The sequence below is a fragment of the Mandrillus leucophaeus genome, unplaced genomic scaffold (assembly GCF_000951045.1).
Source record: "Mandrillus leucophaeus isolate KB7577 unplaced genomic scaffold, Mleu.le_1.0 Scaffold119, whole genome shotgun sequence".
In the NCBI taxonomy this organism is placed as follows: Eukaryota; Metazoa; Chordata; class Mammalia; order Primates; family Cercopithecidae; genus Mandrillus; species Mandrillus leucophaeus.
Window position 1 is genome coordinate 5,231,281 of NW_012100209.1, and position 24,058 is coordinate 5,255,338.

The window sequence follows — 24,058 nt, forward strand, 5'->3', positions numbered from 1 at the left end:
CTTGTGATAGTTTGCTAAGAATGATGGTTTCCAGCTGCATCCATGTCCCTACAAAGGACACAAACTCATCCTTTTTTATGGCTGCATAGTATTCCTCACCACTCCTTTACAACATAGTATTCGAAGCTTTGGCCAGGGCAATCAGACGAGAAATAAATAAAGGGTATTCAATTAGGAAAAGAGGAAGTCAAATTGTCCCTGTTTGCAGATGGCATGATTGTATATTTAGAAAACTCCATCATGTCAGCCCAAAATCTCCTTAAGCTGATAAGCAACTTCAGCAAAGTCTCAAGATATGAAATCAATGTGCAAAAATCACAAGCATTCCTATACACCAGTGACAGACAGAGAGCCAAGTCACGAGCAAACTCCCATTCACAATTGCTACAAAGAGAATAAAATGCCTAGGAATCCAACTTACAAAGGATGTGAAGGACCTCTTCAAGGAGAACTACAAACCACTGCTCAAGGAAATAAGAGAGGACACAAACACATGGAAAAACATCCTCATGGATAGGAAGAATCAATATCATGAAAATGGCCATATTGCCCAAAGTAATTTATAGACTCAACGCTATCCCCATCAAACTAGCATTGACTTTCTTCACAGAATTGGAAAAGAACTACTTTAGATTTCATATGGAACCAAAAATGAGCCTGCATAGCCAAGACAATCCTAAGCAAAAAGAACGAAGCTGAAGGCATCACGCTACCTGACCCAGCTTATTTTTCTACATAGGATCCCCACATCCCTGCCTTTGTTAGAATGGAAACTAGACAAGGACCAACTTTTATCAACTTGTTCATTTCTCTATTCCTAGAACAGAGCCTGGTACAAAATTTGTGTTTAATAATGTTTGTTGAATGAATCTGAGTGATGGATTTGTTTAGAAGGTTTATAACGTTCCATCCCTTATGAGTGTGTTGCTAGTGGAAAAAAAGAGGCATGTTTTTGGTTCATAACATCAGGTATGTAACCTGGAATTTGGAATCATGAGTTTTCATGCATTTGCTTCATATTATTTATTTTTAAGTGATCTTTCAAAGTATTGATAAAGATACTTTAAGATTGAGAGCCTCCCTGATACCCAGGAATGAAAGTTTTAGATTAAGTTTACAATCTGATTGAAGGCTAATCATATAAGGAGAAAAAAATAAGGAAAAGAACAGAAATTTGAAAAGAAATCTCCAAAATGGCCATGAACATCAGAACACTGAGAATCGATATATAAACATGTGTCTTGCTTCATACCTGTCTGTTGTACATCTAAAGCAGCAGATTTCATAGATGCAGAGGAATTTTGGCTAAAATCCTAACACATAAAAGGCATTCTGCACTTACTTCTCAAATTAGAATTAATACATATGTATGTATAAGTTGTTTAGAATTGGCATCTATTTAATGAGTTTACTGGCTGAATCTTTTAAAAGAATGCAAACATACGTGACTTTTATCAAAAATCTATGAAAAGAAAAATGGCCCTGTAGTGCATCCTGTGGTTCCCACTCTACATCCCCCATGTCCACCTGATGTCAGCACAACCATCTGTGGCATCCATTTGCCACTATGCCACTCAGGTGCACACTCAGGTGCCTGCCTCGGCAAAGACCCTCAGCTCATGTGCAGGTAGAGCCTAGAAGTGCATGGAGGTGAACATCTCTGAGGCTCCCTTCAACCAGTGGGTACTGGGAGTGATAGATAAATGTCCTAGCCTCTCATCTTTCTACACAACAATGCTGGTGCATATTCTACACAGTAGCTCAGTAACACAAGCATATTAGTTGTTCTCCCTTTCCTTACCACGCTCCCCATTCCCTCACTGCTACATCTGGAAGCCAGATGAACTGCCTATACCCAAATTCTAATCTCTAGCTCTCGTTTCTTAAACAGGTCCTACAAAATGCTTGAAATAAAAGGCAAAATGGTTTGTATCTGGAATCAAAGGCTGACAATGGTAAGCAACAAGCTCTAAAACTGACACAGGAAAAATGCTTTTCTGGAAGACATCGGCATCACCTCCTAGACACGGAATATGCTGGCTTCATCCCAGTAGTTTCTTCACACACTTTTAAATACGTGTCTCATTAGGATCACATATGACCCACCTGATTTCATGCCTTGCCTTTTCTTTTTATTCTGCAGACTCTTCTAAGGAGCCTAAATTCACCAAGTGTCGTTCACCTGAGCGAGAGACTTTTTCATGCCACTGGACAGATGCGGTTCATCATGGTTCAAAGAGCCTAGGACCCATACAGCTGTTCTATACCAGAAGGTGCTGCCCTCATGCCTTTCCAATTTTCCTCTCCATGGATGTACCTACTAAAGTACACTGAATCACATATAGTGTGGAAATAGAAGTGATTTGTTGTGATTTATGTAATCTATGAATATTCATTCACTCATTTACTGAAAAAAATATTAATTAAGCCTATCCTATGTGCTGAGTACTATTTTAGGCCCTGGAGATATAGCAGTGATTACAAAAGACAAAATCCCTGGTCTCATGGAGATTTCCTTCCAATGCAGGGAGACAGGCAATAAAAATTGAATAAAATGTCAACTAGTAATATAGGTTATTAAGAAAAATAAAGCCAGAAAGCAGCATATCAGCAGTGTTTGGGAGTTTGTGTGTGTGCATGAGAATGTATGAGAGTGTGTCAAAGTATGAGTGAGAGTGTGTATGGATACACGTGGGCATGTGCCTGTGGATGAGAGTGTGTATAAGAGGCTTGAGTGATATTGAAATGGGTGATCCTAGGAGGCCTCTCTATTGTGGTGTCCTACACCAGAGACATAAGTGAAATGGAACAGGTCACGTGAATATCTGGGGGAAAGGCTATCCAGGCAGAGGAAATTGCAAGTACAAAGTCCCTGAGGCAGTCTTGGCCTATTCGAGGGATGAAAAAGGCCAGCACTGAAGACACAAGATTGAAAGTGAGGAGAGTGATATGGGAAGGGATCAGAGAGTTACTTAGGGACTGACTATGCCAAACCTCGTAGACAAGGGCAAGGCTTTGAATTTTACTTTATTTGTGGTGGAAAGCTATAGGTGTTTTTGAAAAGATGCATGTTTTAAAAGATGTAGCTTGGTTTCTAACCAGATAATACACTCCTTCTCTTAAATATATTCAGTAAAAGACTGTAGTACTTTTTCATTTTTACCAGTGATCCTCTAAAATAACAGAGGAAGGGTGAAACAAACACCTCTCAATATAGGTACCACCCAAGTTGTTTATTTCTTCCCCTTCACCTGGCATTATTTTTGTTTTTGGTTTACTCTTACTCTGTATATTTTTACCTTTTATACATTTTAGGCTTAAACACTTCATTATCTCTTCTTTTCCACCCAACCCCCAGAGAATGCCTAAGCCAAGATGCAGGCTTAGTGAGGACCCTTTATCCTTGGCTCAAGGTGTTCGTTAGTCGGAGGATGATATTGTCTATCCCACGGAAGAGCTGGGAAAGGGAAGGAAGATGCAGCCAACAGTTAAGGGTATGAACTCAGGGCCAACAAACCTGCACTTCAGTATAGTTCTGCACTTTCTCACCAAGGAATACTCGGGAAATTAGCCAGTTTGTGTACAACTCAGCCTCCTCATTTGCAGAAAGGAGATAACGGACTTGCCTCGTGGCTTCTTGTGAGGATCGTATGAGATAACCCATGAAAAATACTTGGCAGAGTACTTGACACATAATAAGTACTCAGCAAATTGTAGCTGATATTCTTATTATCAGTAGTATAGTGATAATTTAAAAATAATTATGATATAGCAATCCAGTTCCTGGACTATAAAGATGACTATAAGTGGTATAAGACCATTTATACCAATAAATTATTATAATTATTGGTATAAGACCATTTTAATGCAGAGCTGCTGCTTAATTTGCAGATAAAAAAATACTTGGAGTTAACAACCAAGTGGACCTTCCTCACCTTTCAGTGTAAGAGAGGTCTCTTGGATGAAGTGAAGTGAAGTGAAGATGAAATGTTTGGGCACCAATTATACTATATTTTTCCTTAAGGCTGACACCACAAAGAGGTTGGGGCCTGTAAACAAAGTTGATTTCTATAAACACATTCGGACATGAAGTTAGTATGTTTGATGACACTTTTGAAATGTGTGGAATCGTTATGTTATTTGTACAGGCACAATTAGCCAAACTGTAAAGAAAATTAGCAGAATAACCTCTTAAGCTGGGCCCACTTTATGAAAATAATTTTTTGCTACCTCAGTATTTACCAAATTTGAATATAAGCAAAAAGAGAAATCGAAAGGAATGAAGCCTTGATAAATATATGTCCCTTGCCCTCATCAATCAGCGTCACATAACTCTTTCCACAGGCATCTTATGCACACCCCAGTCATTTCAGCATCCCTGGTTCAAATCCAGCATCTACACTACCAAGGATGCTGCTGAAAGTGTGACTGGGTAGAGGGAAAATTTCAGACATATTCAGAAAGATGTCTTAGATTTTACCCTGATAGTGTTTGGAATCCCAGGAGAGTAAGTACAACTTCATGATTAAGTGCCAACCCAAACTTACAAAATTAGATATTTGTGTTTTTTCTATAAAATATAACTATTTTGAATATCTTAGCCAAAATACTATGAGCCCACAGCCCAGTTTATCGAAGAAGGATAAAACTGAGGGATTAGGAGTATCAGGACTGGACTGGACTGATTAGTGTACAGATATATTTGACTTCTCATTGCCCACTTCACAAAGAAGACAATACAAATGCACTTTCTGACTCTTGTCATTGTTTCTTAGAACTCAGTTGCCAGGCAACTCCTGAAACTATAGAAACATGCTTCGCATCCCTGACACATAAATAAAACTGTGGATTTTATCCAAAACCAGAGTCAGTGGGAGGTGCAGTTGTTTCAGTTTGCTGGCCTGGCCTGTCTAAAGCACAATGGAATGTGAACATGTCAGGCTGTCAACACAACATTTCAGGCACAGCCCTACAGGCAGTTGTGTGTTCTGCGTGGCTCTGCTCCTTGCCAGGTAGCTGGCAGAAGAGGCAGCCTCCACATGTTAAAGCAGCTGATTCAAAACAGTCTCTGCCATCCTGTGATGGCGATAGTGCCAAATTCAGCCTCTGAGCTTGCAGGGGACTCGGGATGAATGCACATTACAGGCATGGCAAAAGGAGGCTCTGGGAAGCATGTTCGAGCTGCTCTGCTCTCAGCTCCTTGCATGTAAAAGCTGTATTTTTAAAAGAACTGGGCATGTGAACACTCAGTCCTTAAAGTTGTATCCCTCACCTCTTCCATACCCATTAACCCCACTTCAAAAATTACCCTAGTCTTAAGAGAAATTTTATTTTCTATACAAGGTTGTGTGGAAAATCAGTAGGGAGAAAGGGCATTATTACTTTCATTTTTCTTAAACAAAAGTGTTGAATTTAAAGCCAAAAACATGTGAGCTTTCTGTCATGAAAACAGCTGCCCTTAAAAACATAAATGAGGTTTTATTTTTATTATTTTTTCCAGTTGGTTGTCTTTAGATGAAAAACATTTCTTCTGCTCTTTATTCTTATTTTTAATGATAGTCTCTTTCTATGGTTCTCACCCCTTCCATTTCACAAGATAGTCTGGCAGCAAACCTAAAGCACTTAACTTTTGGGAGTAAGAGCAAAGGGTAGCTTCCATGAATTGATTTGGGTCTTCTGTAGAGACATTCAACCCAGAGAAGGCAAGTGACACAGTATCTGTTTTATGAGCTAATTTGGGTTCTTGTCTACATTTGATAGTTTAAAATATAAGTTATAAATATTTATTTAAAGCGAAATTCAACATTGGTTCATAAAGAAAGAGGTTGGAAGCAGAGTTTTGAACTAGCTGTTTCTGATCCATCATGCTTAAAATAAATGCTTTGTTTGTCCTGTGGAGTTCATGGATTTGGGATAATCTAAACAGGGTTTTTTACACAGTCCTCATGGGGACCAAGGTACTGACATGCACTGTTGAGAAATTCTGTGAATCATGAAAGAGCTAATATTTTAGAAATCCAGACCTGTTGAGCACTATCTACATCTTTGGGACGTCTTAATACTTTGAGTTTTCTAACTTTTATACTATCACTTATGCTAAGTACATTTGATATCCCTTCTATTATGTGAAAGCTTCATTTTCTGGGCAATCTTCTTACAGCTACTCTCTTTAATGCACTCTTACTTAGTTTGAAAGTAAATATCAAATTAAGCATACTATAGTTCAATGAACGACCCACCTATTCCTAATTTTTTTAAGCATTTTTCTTCTGACTCTACATACACACATGCTTACACACACACAAACATACACACACACACACCCTTATCTTTTCTTCTGCCTTTTGCCCACTTACTTTTTGCATCAGAGATGAATCTCATTCAAGCACATGCCAGTTGTTTTTTGTTGTTGTTGTTGTTTTTGAGATGGAGTCTTGCTTTGTCGCCCAGGCTGGAGTGCAGTGGCGCGATATTGGCTCACTGCGACCTTTGCCTCCTGGGTTCAAGCAATTCTCCTGCCTCAGCCTACCTACTGAATAGCTGGGATTACAGGAGCATGCCATCACATCCAGCTAATTTTTGTATTTTTAGTACAGATGGGGTTTTACCATGTTAGCCAGGCTGGTCTCAAACTGCTAACCTCATGATCCACCTGCCTCAGCCTCCCAAAGTGCTGGGATTACAGGCATGAACCACCGTACCCAGCCAGCATATGCAACTTTTAAGAGTCTCAACCAAAGCAGCAATTCACTATCTCAGCCCCTGGAGTCTCTGCCATTTAAATCCCAATTTCCTTCCAACAGCTGAGGAGCAGCCGTCTCAAGTACCCCCTGATACTACACAAGTTTTCTCCTAGTGCCAAGCAGACCAGCCTGAGAAACAACTATAAGAAGGAAATAGGCGTCTTCTCCCAGCTTTGCATCCCTTCCTTCCAGGTCCTGCCTTCCTTACAGCCTGCAATGTCCTCATTGTCCACTGCTGCCCAGCACCCATCCCACAGAGGGGTGGTCCCAAACTTCCACAGGCTGGCCTGTGAGCCACAGGAGCCTGTGGCTGCACAGGCCATTCCTACCTCATCTTCCACAACCACAGATTACGTGGTTTTATGTCCCTTTGACTTATAAATTATCTTCTCAATTAATAGGCTAGTGAATAACAGGGGATAATGAACTACCTCACCCAAGCAGCAATTCTAATTTAAGAAAACTTTCCTGTCATTCCACTGCCTTTTGCTTCCCTTACCACACTCATGCCCATACTTCCTTACCTCAATCCCTCTGACCTCTCAGTTTCCTCCCTTCCTTGCCATATTGCCATCTATTAAACTTTTACCCATCCTTCAAGAATGCTAAAAACACACCTCCACCTTGAAGCCTTCCATGAAGAGCCACAGCAATCATTCCCTCTTCTGAACTTTTAAGGACCCTAGAGAGCACTACTAATGAGCACTTACCCACATTGCTTTGTAATACCGTTTTTTACTCTTTCCTTCTGAGGCAGGAGGAATTCCTTAGACATCTATGAATCCCCCATAGTGTCTGTCATTATGTTTTAGACATAACCAATTCTCATTAAATATCAATGTAATGAATATAAGAGGCCCAAAAAACTACTCAGATGGGAATTTGAGTCTTATTTTAGCCTGAAATTAGGGGACCACAACTTACTTATCTTTATATCTACACAGTGTTGGTGCTGGATGTAATGCATCACTCTGCCCAGAGCACACATCAACTTGTCTCCTCAGTTTCTTTCACCATAGGCTGGGAAAACAGCCAGGTCTAAACTTTCACTGTTCTCTGGGACTCTCTAGTTTGGGGTGATTCTCTGTACTGTTTTAATGAACATTTTTAAAATGTCCCTAAGTCTCAGAACCTTCATCTATAGAACGGGCATAATAAAGTACCTACCATAGGAATCAATTTATGACCAGGCATAGCATATACATTCAATAAACGGAAGGTTTTACCATAGGCAGAAATACCAAATGGCCTCTTAGCAGTCTTCAGACACTGATGATATTGTCCACCAATGTGATATGTCTTGGAAATGGTGTTGCTAAAACACCTCTTCACAAAATATTTGTGTTCCAATTTATTGAATCAGACTATCAAGCACCTTACTTGGACTTCAGTTACAACATGATTTTTGGAACAATTAATCTTTTTTAATCTTCCATTTTAGGAATATTCAAGAATGGACTCAAGAATGGAAAGAATGCCCTGATTATGTTTCTGCTGGGGAAAACAGCTGTTACTTTAATTCATCATTTACCTCCGTCTGGATACCTTATTGTATCAAGCTAACTAGCAATGGTGATACAGTGGATGGAAAGTGTTTCTCTGTTGATGAAATAGGTAAATCACAGGTTTTTGTTTCATTTGACATAGTTTTACACTGAATAAATGGGGAAGCCTGCAAGGTCCAAGTATAATCAAGTAGGAAGACTTCGTAACAGTGTTCTATAGATACGTGGAGATCTGTTTTACAGGAGATGGGATCAGCTGGTGAACAAGAGGAAAAGGGCAGGGGGAACTTAAGTTGACTTTAACATAAAGTAACCTAGCAGTAAATGTTGTGAAGAAAAGAATAGGAACCTTGTGGAGTCTTTTCCTTTAGGATATCTTTGAAGCTGTGTTGTGTTCTTATGTTCTATTGTAAAGGGTAAACTTAATATATTCTTAGGATTTCTTACTTCCTAATTATTTGATAGGATGCTTATATTCAGATTCACTGAAATACGTTGGCCTTTGACCTCTACCATTGCTATAATCAAAGCCTAGATTTTCTTTATCACAAAGCATAATCATTCTGGAATTTTACATTTACAAAACAGCCACAGTCACTTTAAAGACATGTTTATAAGATCTCAGAACAAATACTGGAGACAGTCAGCTCAGTGAACTAAGTGAAAGATCCAAAGAGAGGATCCTTTGCCCATCATATGGACACAAGGTGGAAACAAAACAAATAAAACAAACAACTATAATTAGAATATTCATGTTTATACCTTAATAGTATAAACAGCAAAATAGAAAGAATCAAAGAAGGACATTGAGTAGCTGAAATTGGTGCCTCAAAATCTATCCACAAAAGCTAATTTGTTGCTTATAGGAATTCCTCGTTGCTTCTCCCAAATGTGTTGTTCTTTTATGTGGTTTTCTAGGCATAAGCTGACTGGAAGAGATAGGAGTATGTGGCTAGAAGTTACAGATAGAAACAAATAAAATCTAATAGGCTGACTTTAAGGGAGAAGATTAAGAGATCTGTATCAAGCAGTAAAGATAACCCAATTGCTTTGCAAAGACAACTTAGTATGTGTCCTTAACATCAGTGGTATAACTGTTGAGCTGAAACTAAATGGGATAGCAGAATGGGATAGTAGCAAGAATACTGGGTTAAAACCCATGTTCTAACTCTGTTCTCTGCCAATAGCATATGACCAGTCCTACTCATTTACCTGGCTGACTTTCATTGAACACCTGTCATGTGTCAGGCACTGTTCTGGTGGTGGTGGTGGTTATAGAATAAGTACGATACAGTCGAAGAAGGGAGTCAGGCATGTTCACAGATAATTGCAGTGCAGTGTGAGAGGTGTTAGCCTGGAAATATGTGGAATGCACAGCTGCAAAGGTGGTGGCCAAATGTGTGAATGATTGACAGGCCTGAGGGATGAGGAAGGGCTGCACAGAGATGGTGACAGTTTAGTTACCTCTGAACTGGAATTGGACTCTCCCTAGTTTTTAAAAAGTGGCTACCCACAGTGGTCAAAAGCATGAGTGAGTGTTGCCAGGTACTGCAGTGGACTTGCCTTTCAGTAACTACTAAGTTCCAGCAGTAACAAATAGCACATGTTCAGGGACTCAGGAGCAGTTAGAAAGCCCTCCTAGTCGGCTGGAGAAATCGTCAGTAGTTGTTCGTGCCCCAAAAAGGAATTTGGAGTTTAACTGTCACAAGGTACCTTTGAGGATATTTAAATAGGGAAATGACTTGAGAATAGTAATAGCTAACAGTCACCAAAGACTTACCACGTGTCAGGTATAAAAACCCTCTTTTGCAATCGCACTTTACAGATGATGAAACCGAGGCGCAGGGCATTTAAAGGACTAGTTCAAGTAAAACAGCTAGTAGGTAGAGCTGGGATTTGAACCTCCAGCCTCCATGCTTTTACTCTTGAGGCTTTGCGGTACCACTTGTCTCATTATCAATGCCTCAGAGAAATTAATCTTATTGCAATGTGAAACATAGATTGGAGTGGGACAGACTAAAGGTAGAAGAGGTTAAAAGACTGAGATCATCAAGGTAAAAGATTATGACAGGCAGCTACAACTAGCACAATAGTTGTGGGAGAAGGTGCTGAGAGTGAAAGAAAACAAAGAACTAAGGTAACCCTAATAGATCTTGAGAAAGTTGTCAATCATTATAAGCCTCAGCTTCCTCATAAAATATGTATGTATGGTACTACCTCACAGGGCTGTTCTTTGGATTTAAAGTACTGTATTAGTTAGACATTTGTCATTCATTCAGTTCATTCAGCAAATATTTATTATGTTCTTTTCTCAGGCCAGTCAGTGTTCTCCATACTGGGGATAGAAACTGTCTTCCCTGGTGGAATCTAATCCCAGTGAGGGCGGAAAGTGACAATGCTATGGAGAAATATAGAAAAGGAGAATAGGAGTGTTGAAGAGGTTGCAGTGTTGAGTTTTCAGGATTGGCATCCCTGAGTCAGTGGCATTTGAATAAAGAAGGATTAGAGAGGATAATAATGTGTGTGTCTCAGGGAAGGGCATTTCAGCAAAGGGGCACAGCCAGAGGAAAGATCTCAAAGTAGAAGCATGCTTTTCCTCACTCAGTGAACAGCAGGCAGGCGGTGGGGTGGGCACAGAGTGAGCGAGGAGACTGGTATGAGACCAAATGCCACAGACAAGACAGTCAAATCTACCCAACCATTGTAATGACTTTGGCTTTCACTTGGAGTGAGGTAGGAAGCCTTTGGAGGGTTTTGGATGATGAGTGATGTGATCTAATGTGTTAGGATAATCACTGCGTCATTTCACTTGAGGATTGCATGGAGAATAGACTGGAGGGGGACAAAGACCAAAGGAGTACAGTGGGGAGACAAATGCAGCAAGAAGAATGAAAAAGGATAATGGCTAGGACCAGGTTATAGTGGTGCAGGCGGTGAGACATGGTTGGATTCTGTTATATCTTGAAAGTACAGCTGATGGAATATGGATTAGTGAGGCAAAAATGAGCCAAGGACGAGTTCATTGTTTTTATCCTGAGCAACTAGAGGAATTGAGTCCTCATTAACAGAGATGGGAAAGAGGAAAGGAGAGCAGGTTTTGGAGAGGAAGAGCAAAGGTTTGTTTGGGGATATACTAAGTTTCAGATATTTTTAAAATATCTCACAGGAATTGTCAATACAGCATGTAGATGTATGTGTAGAGGTAAAGCAGAGGTCATTATTATGCCTGTAATGGTGATACCAAGCCTTTTCCAAAAGGACCTTGTCTCATATCCTCTATTTTTCAAATGTAGCGTAAGTAATAAGTTATAAAAAAAATCTTCCATTAAAACCAGTTTTATAGTTTGGTCACTTTAAAGGGTTAAGCTTTGATTATCAGGATTCCTGAATCTCCAACAAATCCAGAAAGTTGAGGAATTACTGCCATTGTATCGGCATATGTAGTTTGGCCATTTTGCATATCCTTCCAATTTAATTTTCAAAATGTAGTCATGATTCATCAAATTTTGACTCTCCCTGTTTTTAAAAAGGTGGTGTCGACCCCAGAGGGCAACAGCATGCTCCTCTACCATAAAGCCTGTTTTCACGTGGGTGCACACAAGAGCTTCCCTCTTTGGCCATCAGATTTGACAGTCAGTAAGAGCTCCTCACTGTGTGTATCTGTAGAGTTATCTCCAGTCAACCCTAGGGATGCACACTTTGCAACACTCTAGGTGGCCTTCTGTATATGACAGAAAAACTAGCAATAATTTACCGGGAACTATCTAGAACATAAATTTAGACATAGTTCCTGGCTTTGAAATCCGTATTTTTCTTCATCAGCCTTTGAGAAATTGTGGTCTTTGAGGTCCTAATAAGCAGAATGCAACAAATTTTCCTGGGACTGTAGAGTATATCAATAGAACCTGAGGAAAACAGTGTTTCAAGTTGTTCATGTGACAGTTAAGAATAAAGACAGAAAACACTGAATCGTCACCACTTATAAGACTAGCATAATGCCTTCTTCCTTCTTATGTCAGAAGAAAACATCACATGTGGCTAGGAAGACCACAAAGCTAGGGAGTGTTAGCAGAGTGTGCAGGAAGATTGTATGAGAAGATTGAAGAAGAGTAAAAAAGGATAATGGCTAGGACCAGGTTATAGTGGTGCAAGCGGTGAGACATGGTTGGATTCTGTTATATCTTGAAAGTACAGCTGACGGAATACGGATTAGTGAGGCAAAGATGAGCCTTTCGGGGAACAACACAGAAATGAGATAAATGAGGTATCTGCCCCCAGGCCATACATAGTTGCAAGAAAAAAAGATTTCTCTACCCCTAGTTCCACAGCAGCCTCATGTCTAAATTCCATAGGTTTTTCTGACTCTGTTTTTTCAGTTTCAAGCAAAAATGAATTCATTTGCCAAAATCCTGATGCATTTATGATATCAGAGCAAAAAGAAATATAAAACATGGCACATCTTGAAAATAGTTAGTGATCAGATTTTTTGCTCCCAAAGGAATTTTTGTAAGGGCTTATTTAAAAGTTAAAAACAAGTCACTTTTGAGTTAAAAAAAAGTTACTGTCTTATAAAGTGAAAGTTTTAATAAGAAAAATATTGGAAGAAATAAGAGTATGAACGATCAAAAATGTAGAAAGTAATTTGGTCTTCTGAGAAGAATGCCTTCCATTAATAATAAATTGTGTCTGTCTGTGTACTAATGCTCTGTTGAATTGCACAGTGCAACCAGATCCACCCATTGCCCTCAACTGGACTTTACTGAACGTCAGTTTAACTGGGATTCATGCAGATATTCAAGTGAGATGGGAAGCACCACCCAATGCAGATATTCAGAAAGGATGGATGGTTCTGGAGTATGAACTTCAATACAAAGAAGTAAATGAAACTAAATGGAAAATGGTAAGATGTCACTACACCTTACACTTTGACTTTTCTTTCTATTTCATCAACCTCTCTCTCATTTATCATTAGACTTTCTTTTGACCTAATACCACATGTTCATGCTGTATGCACCATAATTTCTTATTTGAGAAAACATGATTTAATCGGTAAAATATCTTGAAATTCTGTTAAGACAGGAGATGCTTATGTATATATGGAGGCCTGTGGAAGGAAAGGAAAACTATTTCTCCATTCATTCTTGAGGTCCAGTTTAACTTTAGAGTAAAATTATAGACTGGCCACTTAGCTGTCTTTGGGGATGTGGATAAAAATGGAAAAGTTTGTGATCAAAGTCAACAGTGACTATGGCCAAATATTTTCCCATGATTTCAGTTGCTGCTACTCAAAAGACTCCCATTAAAACAAATTCATACGTGTTTACAGGAAACAGAGGAAGGGAATTTGTCTCTTAGAGGTTTCAGAAGGATGTTTTGTTACATACCTCAGAGAAGAATCAAGCTGAGATTCTTACGTAGGCAATTAGAGAGCATGGTACTGGTTAACCTCTGAATCCCTCTCTTCCTTACCAAGCATATGGAACTCAGCACTTCGATAAAATTCACATGGCACATAACAGGAGGAAAAACAGGAGTATCATGCTGCTCCCGATATAACTAATTCTAAATCTGTCTAACCACAGCCACAGGCACAGCCAAACCAAGCAGTTTCTGGCCACTCATCAGGTGATGCCCAGCAGCCTGGCACAGATCACTCCCAGAATTCTGAGACACCAGGACATTCAGTGAACCACTGAAAAAGATGCCAATTTTGTCATTAGAGGAAAGTTAAGTTTGGAGAAACTTTGAGTAGTTGCAATACTGGACTTTGGGGCTCTATTTTCTGAATCATTTTAATTGAGATATCTGTTCTGTAACTTGGTACAAATAAAAGGCCTGGTTAGATGCTAAGTCAAACAAGACTGTCTACATCCAAGCTACAATCAAACATTATTCAGCAACAGGTACTGAAATAACTACTATGCAGAAGGCACTGTGCTAAATACCTGAGGTGGCGGTTCTCAAAGTGGGAACCACAGACCCCTGAGGGTCCCTGAGACCCTTTCAGAGAGTTCAGTACTGTTTTCACAATACACTAAAATGTTATTTCATTCACTATGCTGAAATGTAATTTAATGGCACAAAAGCAATGCTGGAAACACTGCTGGCACCTTAGCATGAAGCAAGGCAGTAGGATCAAATTTTACTAATAGTCATTATATTCATCATCATGCACTGACAGTAAAGAAGGGGGAAAAAGCTAGTTTCATGTGTGATGTTCTTGATGAAGCTGTAAAAATTGTTCATTTTGCTAAGCCTCGACCTTTGAGTACATAGCTGATTAATATTCTGTGTGACATATGGGAATTACACATTAAGCATGTCTGCTGCATACTGAGGTATTGTATTTGTCTTGAAGCGCTTAAATGACTGAGCTGCCAGCTGAACTAGTTGCTTTTATTGCTTGGAGCACCATTTTTACTTGGAAGATGACTGATAAACTGGCAGATGGTTATTCATATTTGAATTGGCAAACATTTCTCAAAAAAGAATGAGGTGAGCTTGTCGCTTCAAGAAAAACAACTGACTGTCTTTTTTGCCATGGAAAACATTTGACTTTTCAAAGCAATTCATTTTGCCTTTTTGGAAAATTTGTGTCTCCAACCGTGAGCTTGATAGTGTTTTCATATTTGAAGACTTTTCTTGAAGAGATTCATGGTGATATTAATGAAAGTGATTTTTTAGTTATATTGTGTAATAAAATGTATGAAATTTAGAAAAATCTACAAGTCAGTGAACCAATATTTTCCAAATGACTGATGTATTATGTAATTAAATCATGCACGGGGAAATGATCCATTAAAAGTACTAGATAGAATGGTGAATTTTTTTAATGATCAAAAAATTTTTTGTATATTTATTGTGTACAACTTTTTTTGAAATATGGATACATTGTAGAATGGTTCTATCACAGTAAGTAACATGCATTACCACACACACCATTTTTTTGTGTGTATTGAGAACACTGAAAATCAAAATACAATACATAGGCATTAACTATAGTCATTATTTTGTACAATAGATTTCTTAAACTCGTTCCTACTAACTGAAAATTTTAGTTCTTTCGTCAATATCTCCTCAACTCTCCACCCTACCCACAACCCCTGATAACCACCGTTCAACTCTCTACTTCTGAGTTCAACTTTTTTAGATTCTGCATATAAGTGAGATTATGTGGTATTTATTTTTCTGTCTCTGGATCATTTTTCTTAATATAATATCCTCCAGGTTCATCCACGTTGTCACAAGCGACAGGATATCCTTCTTTTTTTAAGGCTGATAGCATTCCATTGTATATATATACACCACATTTTCTTTATCAACTTATCCATTAATGGAACATAGGTTGATTCTATTTCTTGGCTGTTATAAGTAATGAACATGGGAGCCCAGATATTTCTTCAACATACTGATTTCATTTTCCTTGGATATATACTTAGTAGTGGAATAATATAATGGATCACGTGGTAGTTCTATTTTTAATCTTTTGAGGAAGCTTCATATTATTTTTCATAGAGGATATACTAATTTACACTCTTACCAATAGTGTGCAAGGGTTCCCTTTTGTCCACATTCTCACCAACACTTGTTATCTCTTCTTTTTTTGAAAATAGCCATCCTAACATCTTTGTGCACTCTATGCCTTCTGTGAGCTGATAGCTCATTGTGGTTTAAATTTACATTTCCCTGATGATTAAAGATGTCAAGCATTTTTCATATACCTGTTGGCCATTTCTATATCTTCTTTTTAAAAAATTATATTCAGGTCTTTTGCCTGTTTTTAAATTGGATTATTTATTTTCTTGCTATTGAATTGGTTTAGTTCCTTATATATTTCAGATATTAAACACTTATCAGATGTATTCAAATATTGTCTCCCATTCCATAAAATGTCTCTTCACTCTGTTGATTGTTTCCTTGGCAGTGCAGAAGCCTTTTAGTTTCATGTAATCCCATTTATCTATTTCCACTTTTGTTGCCTTGCCCAATGGAGTCATATCCAAAAAATCATTGCCCAAACCAATGTCATGGAGCTTTTACTCTATATTTTCTTCCAATAGTTGTACAGTTTCAGGTTTTACATTTAAGTCTTTAATCAATTTTGAGTTTATTTTTGTATATGATATAAAATAAGGGTATGATTTCATTCTTCTGCATGTGGATGTCCAATTTTCCCAACAACATTTAAAGACAGAATCCTTCCCTTACTGTATATTCTGAGCACCTTTGTGATAAATCAATTTACTATGAATGTGTGGATTTATTTCTGACCACTTTATTCTTTTACATTGCTTTATGTAATTTTAATGCCAGTACCATGCTGTTTTGATTACTATAGCTTTGTATTATGTTTTGAGGTTGGTAGAGTGATGATTTCAACCTTTTTCTTTTTGTTCAAGATTGCTTTGGCTATTCATAATCTATTGTGGTTGCAGACAAATTTTAGAATTGCTTTTTCTATTTCTGTGAAAAATGACATAGGAATTTTGATAAGGATTGCATTGAGTCTGTAGATCGCTTTAGGTAGTAGGGACATTTGAACAATATTAGTTCTTCTAATCCATGAACATGGGCTATCTGTTCATTTATTTGTGTTGTCTTCATGTTTTACAGTTTACAGTGTACAGATCTTTCACCTCCTTGTTTAAATTTATTTCTGGGTATTTTATTTTATTTTTATTTTTATTTTTATAGCTGTTGTGAATGGGATTTTTTTATTTCTTTCTCAGATTGTTCCTTATTAGTGTATAGAAATATTACTGATTTTTATATGTTGACTTTGTATCCTGCAGCTTTACTGAATTTGTTTATCTGTTCTAGCAATTTTTTGTTGAAGTCTTTAGGGTTTTCTGTATATAAAATCATGTCATCTGTAAGCAAGGACAATTTAATTTTTTCCTTTCCAATTTTGGATGCCTTTTATTTCTCTCTCTTGCTTAATTGCTCTGAATAGGATTTTGAATTGAGTAGAGTAGAGTAGAATAGAGGAGTTACACTGAATAGAAGTGGCAAGAGTAGGCATCTTTGTCTTGTTCCTTGTCTTAGAAGAAAAGCTTTCCACATTTCACTGTTTATTCTGATGTGAGTTTGTTATACATGGCCTTTATTGTGTTGAAATACATTCCTTCTATATCTAATTGTTAAGGGTTTTTATCATGAAAGGATATTGAATTTTGACAAGTGCTTCTTCTGTATCTACTGAGATGGTTCCATGGTTTTGTTCTTGGTTCTAGTAATGTGATGTATTATGTTTATGTATTTGTGTGTGATGAATCATCCTTGCATCCCTGGGATAAATCCTACTTGATCATGGAGAATGGTCCTTTTAATGTGCTTTTGAGTTAGTTTCCTAGCATTTTGTTTAAGATTTTTACATCTGTATTTATCAGAGATATTAGCCCATAATTTTCTTTTCTTGTAGTGTCCTTTCATGGTTTTGGTATTAGGGTAATGCTAGCATCAAGAAATAGTTTGAAAGTATCCCCTTTTCTTCCATTTTTTGGAAAAGTTTAAGAAACATTGGTGTTCCAGTGAAGCTTCCAGTGAAGCTGTCAGGTCCTGGGCTTGTCTTTGATGACAGACATTTTACTACTGATTCAATCTCCTTACTTATTATTGGTTTATTTAGATTTTCTATTTCTTCAAGAAAGTTTTAGTCGGTTGTTGTGTGTAGGAATTTATTCATTTCTCATGCATATAATTTTTCAGAATGGTCTCTTATGAACATTTGTATTTCTATGGTATTGGTTGTAATGTCTCCTCCTTCATTTCTGATTTTGTTTTTAGTTTGAGCCTTCTCTTTTTTTTTTTTTTATGATTTAGTCTAGCTAAAGATTGGTTGATTTTATCTTTTCAGAAAAACTTGTTTCGTTAATCTTTTCTACTGTTTTAATGTGCTAACTCAAAAGCTTTATGTAATTTTAAAAGGACCATTCTCCATGATCAAGTAGGATTTATCCCAGGGATGCAAGGATGGCTCATCACACACAAATACATAAACGTAATAATCACATTACTAGAACCAAGAACAAAACCATGGAACCATCTCAATATTTTCTACTCTCTGTTTCATTTATTTCTGTTCTGATCTTTATTATTTCCTTCCTTCTATGAAATTTATGCTTAGTTTATTCTTTTTCTCGTTTCTTCAGGTAAAATATTAGGTTATTAATTTGAGATCTTTCTTTGTTTTCTGATGGAGGCATTTATTGCGATGAAATTCCATTGCTCTTCGAACTACTTTTGCTGCATCCCTTAAGGTTTGGTATGTTGTTTCCATTTTTGTCTCAAGATATTTTTTGTTTTATTTTTTAACTATTATTTTAGGTTCAGAGTTACATGTGCAGGTCTGTTCTATAGGTAAATTGCATGTCACAGGGGTTTACCATACAGATTATTTCATCACCCAGGTAATAAGCATAGTACCCAGAAGGCAGCTTTTTTATCTTCACCTTCCTTCCACCCTCTACCCTCCAGTAGACCCTGGTATCTATGGTTTCCTTCTTCATGTCCATGTGTTCTCAATGTTTAGCTCCTACTAATAAGTGAGAATATGTGGTATTTGTTTTTCTGTTCATGTATTAGTGTGCTTAGCATAATGGCCTCCAGCTCCATCCATGTGACTGCAGAGGACATGATCTTGTTCTTTTTTATGCCTGAGTCGTATTCCATGGTGTACATATACCATATTTCCTTTATCCAGTCTACCATTTTCTTTATTCCACGTCTTTGCTATTGTGAATAGTGCTATGATGAACATACACATGCATGTGTCTTTAGGGTAGAATGGTTTATATTCCTTCGGGTTTATACCCAATAATAGGATTGCTGGGTCAAATGACAGTCCTGTTTTAAGTTGTTTGAGAGGTTGCTAAACTGCTTGCCACAATGGCTGAACTAATTTACATTATTACCAGCAGGGTATAAGTGTTCCCTTTCTCTGCAACCTCACCAACATCTGTTATTTTTTGACTTTTTGAGAATAGCCATTCTGACTGCTGTGATGTAGTATCTCATTATGGTTTTGATATGCCTCTCTCTAATTATTAGTAATATTGAGCGTTTTTTTCATACACTTGTTGGCCCATGTTTGTGTTCTTTTGAAAAGTGCTTGTTTATGGCTTTTGTCCACTTTTTAATGAGACTTTTTTTTTTGTCTTGTTGATTTATTTAAGTTCTTTATAGATTCTGGATATTAGACCTTTGTCAGATGTATAGTTTGCAAATATTTTCAGCCATTCTATAGATTGTTTTTTCAGTTGTTTCTTTTGCTGTGCAGAAGCTCTTTAGTTTAATTAGATCCCATTTGTCAATTTTTGTTTTTGTTGCAATTGTTTTTGGCGTCTTTGTCATGAAGTCTTTGCTATGACCTATGTCTGGAATGGTATTTCCTAGGTTTTCTTCTAGGGTTTTTATAGTTTGGGGTTTTGTATTTAAACCTTTAATCCATCTTGAGCTGATTTTTGTACGTGTTGAAAGGAAGGGATCCAGTTTCAATCTTCTGCATATAACTAGCCAGTTACCCAGTACCATTTATTAAACAGTGTTTTCCTAATTTCTTGTTTTTGTCAACTTTGTCAAATATTAGTTGGTTGTAGGTATGACGCTTTATTTTGGGGTTCTCTATTCTGTTCCATTGATCTATGTGTCTTCTTTTATAACCAGTACCATACTGTTTTGGTTCCTGTAGCCTTATAGTATAATTTGAAGTCAGGTAATGTGATGCCTCTGGGTTTATTCTTTTTAGTTAGGATTGCTTTGACTGTTTGAGCTGTTTTTTGCTTCCATATGAATTTTACAATTGTTTTTTCTAATTCTGTGAAAAATTGCATTGATAATTTGATAGGTATTGCATTGAATGTGTAGATTGGCTTGGGCAGTATAGTCATATTAATGATATTGATTCTTCTAATCCATAAGCATGAAATGTTTTTCCATTTGCGTTAGCTGTCATTTTCTTTCATCAGTGTTTTATAGTTCTACTTATAAAGATATTTCAACTCCTTTGTTAAATGTATTCCTAGGTTTCTGTGTGTGCGTGTGGCTATAACAGGCTATTTTAATCTGATAACAATTTAACTTTCTTGCATAAAAAAACTCTACACTTTTATTCCACATACCCTCCCACACACACACATATTTTAAATTTTCAATGTCACACTTACATCTTTTTATATGGCATATTTCTTAACAAATTATTATACCTAGTGTTATTTTTAATAATTTTATCTTTTAACATTTATTCTAAAATAAAAGTGATTTACATACTACCATGAAAATATTAGACTACTCTAAATTGGACTGTGTGCTTACTTTTACCAGTGAGTTTTATACTTTCATATGTTTTTATGTTATAATTAGCCTCCTTTTCTTTCAGCTAAAGAACCCCCTTTAGCAGTTCTTGTAAGATAAGTCTGTTGGTGAGGAATGGTTAATTTTAATATAACAAAGTACAAAAAGTTCATTGGTAGAGTTTCAGGTTTCATATTTCCACTAACCTTTAAGAAACTATCATTTGAGTTTAGTCTGTTGTTAAACAGAAATGTTCACAGTTATGTGAAAAGTTTATTAAAATATTCCTCCTTTTCCTCATTATTTATCTGTGTGAGGCCAGGTTTTATTCATTTACATCAACCAAAATAGCACATTCTAATAGATTTAATTCAGAAGCAGTTATAAAAATACAATCATCTTCAAGTCTGACATTAAATAAATTTGCAAAAATGTAAAACAATGTCACTCTTCTCACTCTATTTTTTATTGTTTAGGAAAGCACAATAATTTTTATGAAAATGTATTATTTTAACAAAATCAATTTATTATTTTCATTTTAAAAATTAGGATTTAAAATTTTTTCCATTTCAATTTCTAATATGGTAAATAGTGATAGGTATAACCCAACTAAACCAAAATCTTTAGGATTCTCAAATGTTTAAGAGTGTAAAGGAGTCCTGAAACAAAAAAGTTAAACAACCTAGAAAAAAACAAAGATATTAATCAGTATGATAGCATTCATCGATTCAATTACCATCATGGCATCCCTAAAAGCCCATGGCATATAGTTACATCTCACTGAGCCACCACTTTGAAACTCCCACCCTGCACCAGGTACTTGTGAGCATGTAACTTTGTTAATCAACTGTTCAGGGCTGTATCCCAACATGGCTTTGCTACACTTTTTGTGGCACCTCTGCTAAATCTCATTAGGTAGACCAAAGGGATCAGTTAACTTTTTCTTTATAACTTTTATTTACAATATTTTATAAGTTTGGTAATTTGCAAAGGTCTTGGACAAAGACCAGGGGCTTATCAATAATAATTTATTTATCTCTTGAAGAAACAAACAATATAATTGGTTATGGAGCACAGGCATCATAAGCAGAAAACAGGTTTATAAGTAAAGGGGGAAAACCTAGTGTGTGTTGCTTGCATCAGGAATTCATGTTACCATTTGGCAATATGAATTTGCTTAGCAGTGTGCAGTGTGCTTTTTTTTTTTTTTTTTTTTTTTTGACAGGATTTTGGTCTGTCCCCAGGTTAGAGTACAGTGGCCCAATCTCAGCTCACTGCAACCTCCACCTCCAGAGTTCAAGTGATTCTCATGCCTCAGACTCCTGAGTAGCTGCGATTCCAGGCACAAGCCACCATACCCAGCTAATACAACTAATTTTTGTATTTTTAGTAGACACAGGGTTTCACCATGTTGGCCAGACTGGTCTCGAACTCCTGACCTCAGGTGATTCGCCAACCTCAGCCTACCAAAGTGCTGGGATTATAGGCATGAGCCACTGCATCCAGCCACCCTTTTTAGTAAATACATTTTGCATGACCGTGTAGTTGTTTACAGCTATTTATCTAGTAAACCAATAACTTACAGTTTTTTAAAGACTTAATGGATAGCATGGAATTATTCATGATATCTGCACCATATCTTGAGCACCCACTGTATACCTGATGTTGTACTGGGCTTTGGAAATGAAAAATAATGAGTTATCTTGGGGAATTTACAATGTAACATAGAAAGCTTGTATAACTAAATTTGCACAATGAAATATAATTAATAATAGAAGAAGTATATTATCTGGCAGAGCAGAGTGGGGAAAAGTACCAGCAAAGACTTAGAATATCAGCTGTCCTCAATACTTGCACTTAGACTTGGATGAGAAACAGTTCCCTGCACAAGCAGATGACAGGGTTAGGTATGATAGGAGCCACGTAAGTAGGAGCCACTCAAAATCTGAGTTTGGTGTTGCTGGTGTGGAGGGTTGAGAGAATATGAAGAGAGGACCACAACTTGAATCACTGAGGGCCCTTTTTTGATTCTATTAGTGAAATCTTTAAAGAAATTGTATTGGTGACAGTAACAGAGAAATAACGGCTTTGAGGATGAAAACATAGGCTAAAAAAAAAAAAAAAAAAGCCTAAGAAAAAATAATAAAGTTCAGTATTCAGTGTCCTGCCGTAAAGAAAGCATTTTAGGCATGCAAATATCCCATATATTCAGAAGTTCCTATAAAAAATACAAACAAACCCTGTCATATACACATGAGGCAGAAAAAAGATACTTTGTGAGTAGAAACTAATTGAGGTAAAAGAAAAACTTGTTTTAGAAGCTGAAGGCCCAGCTGCTGACTTAATAAAACAAATTATGAGAATTTTATTTATGTGAAAATCCATCCTGTTGAAAAACCGAGTGTTTAAAGTTTTCCATAAACAGCAACAAGGTGTTCTACCAAAAAAAAAAATATATATATATATATATGAAAAGCACATTGAATACCTGCTTTGAGTATTTGACTTGGAGGAAAATAGCATCACTAGTTGAGTATCTCTTTGATAGCAATATGTGTTAAAAGTCTAACAATCTCACTCTACCCTTCCCTGAGAACGTAAAGGAATATCCTAACCTTAAGGGTTGTGAGACCTAGATATTTCTTACCAAAGAACTCCTGTGACTTTTCTTTGCAAATTTTAAATAGCAAACTGTTTTGTGGTGGCTTTAAGCCTTCCAGAACAAGCGTATTAGATATGTAGTTCCTTTTAATAAAAGTATTTGGAAGTTCAATAAAGGCAATTATGATTTTTCTAGGACCTTTTCCAATTCTGTTATTATGTGAATGACTACCCAGAATTTCCATCAAACACTGATATACAACTTGCTATGGCTACAATTTATTTTGGTGTGGAAATATGTTTGTTTTTCTGTTCTTATGTCTCCCTTCATACAAAAGTGTAATATCCCGGATATGTAGACATATAGTTCTGCCATTCAGAGTAATTCTAATATGCTTTAATCTTATAAACTATCTGGAAGACTAATGCACAGCTGTAGCTGCATTTCTTTAAGTGAGTCTATCATATATTTGGGTTTATACCAAACTAAATTTGTGAACTATTATCCATTTAAAAAATGATTATTTACATACTCATTTGCCTTAATCTTCCTTTAAATAGCAAATGCTCACGATGCATTTTAAAATATTACCTACTTTATAAAAATCCATTCTGAATGCAAATGGGGGAATACCTGTAGTGTTTATTGCATTGAGTTGTTGATTCTTTAGCCAATATGCATTTATATTTTGTCTTGAAAGATGGATCCTATATTGTCAACATCAGTTCCAGTGTACTCATTGAAAGTGGATAAGGAATATGAAGTGCGTGTGAGATCCAAACGACGAAACTCTGGAAATTATGGCGAGTTCAGTGAGGTGCTCTATGTAACACTTCCTCAGATGAACCAATTTACATGTGAAGAAGGTAAAAGAAATAAAAGATTAAAATAGCAGCTAACCTGGCTTTTGTCAATAT

General features: G+C 36.8%; 1 protein-coding gene across 7 annotated transcripts in view; it reads left to right on the forward strand.

Annotated features, from left to right (window-relative positions):
• The window catches only part of GHR (growth hormone receptor), a 307,791-nt gene that overhangs the window by 272,581 nt on the left and 11,152 nt on the right, over positions 1–24,058 (forward strand). For all 7 annotated transcript variants that reach the window (XM_011966449.1, XM_011966443.1, XM_011966460.1 and 4 more), the window contains 4 exons: positions 2,144–2,273; positions 8,185–8,357; positions 12,970–13,148; positions 23,842–24,007. In XM_011966449.1, coding sequence (XP_011821839.1) covers positions 2,144–2,273; positions 8,185–8,357; positions 12,970–13,148; positions 23,842–24,007 — 648 coding nt within the window. The remainder of the gene's footprint in view (positions 1–2,143; positions 2,274–8,184; positions 8,358–12,969; positions 13,149–23,841; positions 24,008–24,058) is intronic.